General features: G+C 37.0%; 1 protein-coding gene across 1 annotated transcript; it reads right to left on the reverse strand.

Annotated features, from left to right (window-relative positions):
- Window positions 1–307: 307 nt before the first annotated feature.
- aipl1 (aryl hydrocarbon receptor interacting protein-like 1) lies at window positions 308–6,002 on the reverse strand. The gene is made up of 6 exons (XM_051665428.1): window positions 5,861–6,002; window positions 4,788–4,967; window positions 3,719–3,907; window positions 2,319–2,495; window positions 1,759–1,900; window positions 308–1,532 (listed from the first exon to the last, which is right to left on the reverse strand). Exons 1-6 carry the CDS (start codon window positions 5,954–5,956, stop codon window positions 835–837), a joined length of 1,482 nt encoding a protein of 493 aa, XP_051521388.1. The 5' UTR covers window positions 5,957–6,002; the 3' UTR covers window positions 308–834.
- Window positions 6,003–7,164: the final 1,162 nt, after the last annotated feature.

Genomic DNA, 7,164 nt, shown 5'->3' on the forward strand with positions numbered 1-7,164 from the left:
TTGATGTTTCCAGAGCCCATTTCTTGCTCTTTTGATCCATAATAGAGTTTCTTATCCAGTCTTTCTCCAGAAAACTGAAGATTAGAGAAACTAACTTTAGTCTATTCTATAATTTGTACGACATAAATTACAGTACAGCTCCAGAAACTTCTGTGTTTTTATCTTTATATCATCTTTTGAATTCCTTTTTTATAATGAAAGCTCCCCACCATACTTGTATTTGGCTTTATAAAGCTGTTCAATTTGTTGTCCTAAAAGCTAATTCATATTTTCAAGCCATGGGTTGCCTTTTGGAATTTATTATTTTTTTATTTTTTCCAGAAAAGCAGTTTTCAATTAAGGTCTGTGATAAACATTGCTTGAAGATAATTTTTAGACATTGCTGTGTGCATTAAAAACATAAGTTGCTACATAAGGACTACATTAGAACATAAGAATTTTTGAGGAAACATGAAAAATATAGGTAACAGAAAGCCATATATAATTAAATGCATGTACTTTTAATTAAAATATTTTAATTGCTCATGTAATTAAGTAATTAATTTTAATTATTACTTTAATTACATTGACGTTATCTACAGTACACAGGGATATGTACAGTAATAAGATTGGGGCAGTTATCATTAGGTTTATGAAGTAATACCATGAAGTTTTGAGACACTAATTACTACTGATGAATCAGCCACCAGAAAATGGCAAGTGAGGGAGTACTATTTTAATTGGATGATTTGACTAGTATAAAATCTCTATGGTAAAGTGATAACAAGAAAAGCATTAGACAAATATTTGAATTTAATTAAAAAGGTCAGAAGTGCTTAATTTTGTCTGTTTCCTTCATTGTTGAGCCTCATTGTTGGAACTCTCTAGAAAAATTTGGGATTCCTGAGATTCATTGACTGGTGCTGTGTGATTTGGAGTAATTTCTTCCAGAGAAAGTGATACCAGGGCTGCTTGTTCTGGAGTTATGTGCTCTGGAGGTGATTGCTCCAGAATTGTCTGAACTGTGTTTGTTAGTTCTTGAGTTGCTTGTTCTCTAGTAATCTGTTCTGGAGTCTCAATCTCTGGAGATGATTGTTCTAGAGTCGCTTTCTCTAAAATGGTTTCTTTTGGAATCGCTTCCTCTGTAGTTGATTGATCTGGGATCACATGATCAAAGCCTATAAGCACAGTAGTTTTTTCTTGAGCTGATTTTACTGAAGTCATTTGATCTGGAGTTGTTTCCTCTGAGTTTGCTAGTTCTAGATTTGTTTGTTCTTCAGCCAGAGTTGTTTCTGCAGAAGTCTCTTGTTCTGGAGCTTTTAGCTCTGGAGTCTTTTGCTCTCCTGCTATTTTTGTGAACATGCCCTTGTACGTCAGTCTGTCCTCCTCATTTTTTAACTCCATACGCATTTTGAGAACTGCTAGCTCCTTTTTGATTGTCTTTTTCATGCCTGGGTCCAGATCCTGCACTCTTGTGAAATCAGCTCTTGCCTCTGCTTCATTCCACACTTCCATATGTGCTTTGCCACGCAGGTAGAAGGCTTTCATCGTCCCTACAAAACACACTAAATGCTTTCAGCTGGCGTATTTGACATGGAGCACATCAGGTATTTTCTTCTCAATATAATAATACCTTGATATCTCTTCCATGCATTCTAGTACTTTGGTGTTGTACAGTATTATTATACCATTAATGTGATGTATTCATGTCATTTCAATATGTCTTGGTAGTTTTAAAATGTTGGACATACAGTAAGTGAGTATATTCAGTATACGCACCAGGATGCTGGTTGATGATGTCAGATGTGTGTTCAATGACCTCATAGTACTCCTCCATGTGCAGCAGACACTGGCAGTAGTTTAAAGTGAGAGTGTTGGCCATCTTCTCCAGTTTTAACCAGGGAACGTCCCATGCCTTTTTCTGAGGAACAGACACATTTCACAATGAGAAAATGTATTACACGTAGTATCATCTTTATATTCTTTGACGTATTCTTTAATGGCCAAAACAGTTGACCTTTCACAAAGCCCCGCCTTAAAAAATTAATGACCAATTCTACCTTAGCAATACTTTGCAATGTCAAACTTCATTCCAACCCACTGTACAATAATATACATTACTTTTTTACCTCTTTATGAGCACATTTGACTGAATATTGATAGAAATTATAGAAATGTCCAAATGATTCTAATGGGATGTTCTGTAAAGTTTGTCTGAGTAAGCAACACTAACTAGGAGCGGAGCTTGGCGAAGAGTCAGTTGAAGATTTTTGGGGGTAATTCTGTTATTTGGTTATGTAGAAAATTATTAACAACTAGTTACAGCAGCCTATTCTTACCTTTGTCTGCACATTCTTGATACACACAATGGCCTCCTTATACTTCAGTGTGGCATCCTCGAAACGACCCTGTTTAAAGAGCTTGTTCCCTTGACCATGAAGCACAGGTACTGCCTTCAGTCTCTCCTCATCATTCAGAGCCCATGACTCTCTGTCATACTCACTGGGCTGCTGTACCTGAACCACACACACTTACAGCATCATACACCGTTGCCCAGTTATCTGTGTATCATATTATTCATGACCCAGGGAAAAATTTCAGAATTTTTGTGTTGTTTTCAAGAAGTGTCATGGACTGATCGCATATATGATGTCATAAAGTAGGTTACAATTTGATTATTGTTTTAATATTACCAAGTTTCACATTGAGAATTAACTTTCAATTAATATCAGGTGTTATATGCATTTAAAAAAGTGTTCTTCTAAGAGTCTCTTAAAGAGATAGTTCACCCAGAAATGAAAATTCTTTCATCATTTACTCACCCTCATGCCATCACAGATGTGTATAAATTTCTTTCTTCTGTAGAATACAAATGAAGATTTTAGAAGAATTTAGCTCTGCATGTCCATACAATGCAAGTGAATGGTGACCAAATTTTGAAACTCAAAAAAGCACATAAAGGCAGCATAAAAGTAATCCATACCACTCCAGTGGTTAAATCCATGTCTTCAGAAGTGATATGATAGGTGTGGGTGAGAAACAGATAAATATTTAAGTCCTTTTTTACTATAAAATCTCCTCCCTGCCCAGTAGGTGGCGATATGCATGAAGAATGCGAACCGCAAAAACAAAAGAAGAAGAATTTGAAAGTGAAAATGAAGATTTATAGTAAAAAAGGACTTAAATATTGATCGTTTCTCACCCACACAAATCATATCGCTTCTGAAGATATGGATTTAAACACTGGAGTCGTATGGATTACATTTATGCTGCCTTTATGTGCTTTAGGACCTTCAAAGGTCTAGCCACCATTCACTAGCATTGTGAGGACCAACAGAACTGAGATATTCTTCTAAAAATCTTTATGTTCTGCAGAAGAAAAAAAGTCATACACATTTGGGATGGCATGAAGGTGAGTAAATTATGGGAGAATTTAAAATTTTGGGTGAACTATTCTTTTAGAGTTGACTTGGAAAAATACAGTAGATTTGAAAATATAACCATAGCTCAACCTAGTGGTAATTTTTGTGTAGTGTAGTAGTGTGGGAATCCTGTAAATTAAAGCTCCATAGGCACCATAAGCACCTAGGATCTACCTAAGGTAATAAGTTATATATAAGTATATATTTTGCAATATATAAAATCCACATGAAAAGCATATCAAAGGATGTTCACTCAAAAATTTGCTAATTTCCAAAGTCTCAGTGTGTCTATGAGAAGACTCATTCTGAATTCGGACCTTTAGAAGTTCAAGCACAAAGTAAAGAGGCTGTGGTTCTTTCTGAAGCTCGTCCAAATCGTCATAGCCCAGGCTGTGGTAGGCAAACATATTGGCCATGCCGCAGGTATGAATATGCCAGTCCACTGGATCCTTCCCCTCCGCAATACGCCGCAGACTCTTTGCCACTATAGGGTACAACCCAGTGTGCTGATCGGCCACAGAGGAAAAAACATTGAACATTCAGTGATATTGAAATAAGTCCAATGATTTCCACCAAAAAAGATTTTTAAAAAGGCTTAGCACAACTTGGACTGATTTCCAAAGCATACAAAGTGTGTTTCTGTGCCTAATGTATCCATAAATCTCTTTTTGCTGTTCATAATGCTACATACAGGCTGTTTTCATTTTAATCTATTTCAGGTGGTGCAACTGGGATGGCAGCAGTAAATAATGATGATTATGCCACGTGAAACAGGCTCAGATTAATCCTACTTTGTAAGAGCTTAAGCTCTCCGTCAGGCTAATGTATGACATCAAGTCTGGAACCCACTGTGGTATTCCAGAGCTTATTTGGGCCTGCAAATAAGGGTCAAGGTCACTGACTGAAATGTCAGCCACCTGGTCTCCTCTGAAAGCATTGGTTATCTATTTACTTTAGCTTTAATTACATAAATAATGCTGGCATGAGTGTGATGAGTTTCACTGGCCCTGCACAAGTACAAATAACACAAGAATGCTCATTTGTTTAAATGTGACACTGGGTTTAGTTAAGCTGTGTGCTATTTGGTATTTAAAGGTTTTAGGAAGGTGGGTGTTTATTTCTTGGTGGCATAATGCTTAACATATTTTCCAGAAAATAAATAAGCAGAGGAAATAAAACCTCACTTATACTGTCCATCATTTGGCTATTGTTTGATTCAAACAATCGTATTGAAAAGGTTAAATTTTAACATTAAATTTTTAATTCATTACAAATCATTATTTTCAGTACACTACATATGTTATTTACATGAGCAACACAACTCCACATAGTTTGTGTCCCTGATGCACTACTGACCAGGGCCACGTGGAGGATCACAATACTTACGATGACATCACACCAGAACTCGGCCACCTCCCCTATGCGCATGGACGTGAGCAGAGTCTCCCAGACATCAAGTTTAAACATGTTCCCGATCACCATTTCCATGGGTGTACCAGCCTTCTTACTGTCATCTATGACGGTGTGCTCATCGTTGCAGAGCTGGGTGCGGAAATGGAAGGTCACCTGTAAGGAATGCACGGGAGAAGTAAAAAAGAGGTGGTAGAAGTGTTTCGGGAAAAAAGGGAAAGAGTTAGAACTGTTTATTAGAGATAGTAACTGATATTCAGTTTGACAAGATTATTTACCGATATTCACACTTTTATACTTTATCAGTTATCGGTTCTTTAATATTTGGTCTCTTTTGATAAATTACAAGATTCTGCATATTGGTTATCGATAGAGGTCAACTGATATTGCATTTTGCCAATACGATAACTAAGGTTGACCGATATATCGGTTGTATCGATTAATCAGTGGCAATTCAATAAATCAATTTGAAAACTATCGGCCGATTAATCGGTTATCGCTTTTTCACCGATTGCCGATTAATCGGTATATATCGGTTATAATCGGTATTGTAATCAGTATTGTATCGGTAGAAGAACATTGGTCAATCTGCTGTTTATAGCAATATTTAATTACATTAGCTTTTTTTGCTTTTTTAAACAAAAAACTGAAGACACTGCCAAAACGTATCTAATAAGCCCTTATAGTTTCTGCTTATGTCATGTTTTACATGTAGGGCTGAACCCAGACATTCCAACTGTTGTGATAAATTTACTATGACATTTAAGAGCCAAGAAAACTACCGTGTCTGCACTGGAATGGACCTTATGACCTCATAAAGAAGACCACTTCTTATGTGTGTAATGAAAAAGGACATGATCCCTAGATTCGATTAGACAAACAATGCAATGTTTCACATCTTGAAAAAGTTTCTAACAGTCTTTACAGTAGATGGCAGATACAGAAGCTACACAATGCTGATTTGCCCTGAACTACTCTTTTGATACAACAACAGTAAACTGGATTGTATTGAAATTTATCCAACACAGTAAGACTGTGAATGGCTGTACCTTAGTTCCTGTGACAAATTTGGGCATCTCTTTGGTCCCTCCATACAATATCGTTTTCTTGATCCCTTCAACACCTAGCATCATGCTGTCTTCCATTATGTCAAGTATATGTTTTCTTTTGTATATGTATGTATGTTTGTTTGCACAGTGGGTGATTGAAGAGGTGTAAAGGCTGGCTGGATTAATAAGGTTGGGATAACAGGATTAGACCTGGCAGCTCCACCTTCTCCCAACTGTTTCATCCACAGAAGGGCTTCACTCAGCATTTTTATGCTATACCCATCTCCAACCAGAAGATTCTGTACCAGTGTGGTTCTTAACTGGTGGTTTGTGACCCATTTCTGTTCTGATAGGGTTGCAGACGGCAGGAAAAACAAAAAAAAAAACAATGCTAAATCCAAATAATAAAATGCAACTAACCATATAACCAAGCATAGTTACAATAGCAACATAAATAGGCTTTTCAACTTTTAAAAGGGAAGAGAAGAAACATATCTTTTGTTGTTGATGTCAAAGGCTGTTCGTCCAGTCAAACTACTGTATTTTAATGCAAATTAATCTGTAACTTGGTAAAAGTTAGGCAAATTAGGCAGATACCAACATAGACATGATACATGACAACCCCTCAACTTCAAAACCGAACAAAAACTACACAAGTAAAATGAAATGTTTTTATGGACATTTTTGTTTACTTTTGTATGGTAAAAAATGTTGTACTGTAAATTCTGGTTTCTGAAACAAAACCAGCTGAGTACCACTGGTCTAGAACCTTCTGGAAGGCATTGATTACAAAAGCTTGCTTGCCTGTCATTGTGGCTGACTTCTGTCATCTTTCTTACGAACCAACATGGTGGTCTGCGGGCAAGCTGCGAAAGGGGATGTAGTGTAAAGCTGGCGAAGGACTCAGTGACCCCATCACACACATGTGGTAGACAGCTGGATCTCAAGGGGTGTGTAGAAGTGCTGCCGGTCTCTAAGCCCATGCAGAGTAAAAAGCTCGGAACAACCCATCTGCTTTATGGCTTTGTAAGATTGTCCTGGATTATAGAAGAGAGCCACTCAATTATATGTAATTATGTTTTTTACAAGCCATGTCTGAACATAGTGTACTGGCCAATCACATATGTGAACACCAGTCATACTCTGCTATATTAGTAATGTAACATTTTGTAGTCTTATGAAGAATGTTGGCCACAGCTGTCTTGTAAAGGATGCTTCCATGCATTGTTTTAAATGGCATTCCACATTTCCTGCGCCCATAACAGAGTGGTGGTCAATGATGTTGCCCAACATTTTACGAGAAG

The sequence above is a fragment of the Myxocyprinus asiaticus genome, chromosome 31 (assembly GCF_019703515.2).
Source record: "Myxocyprinus asiaticus isolate MX2 ecotype Aquarium Trade chromosome 31, UBuf_Myxa_2, whole genome shotgun sequence".
Taxonomy (NCBI): domain Eukaryota; kingdom Metazoa; phylum Chordata; class Actinopteri; order Cypriniformes; family Catostomidae; genus Myxocyprinus; species Myxocyprinus asiaticus.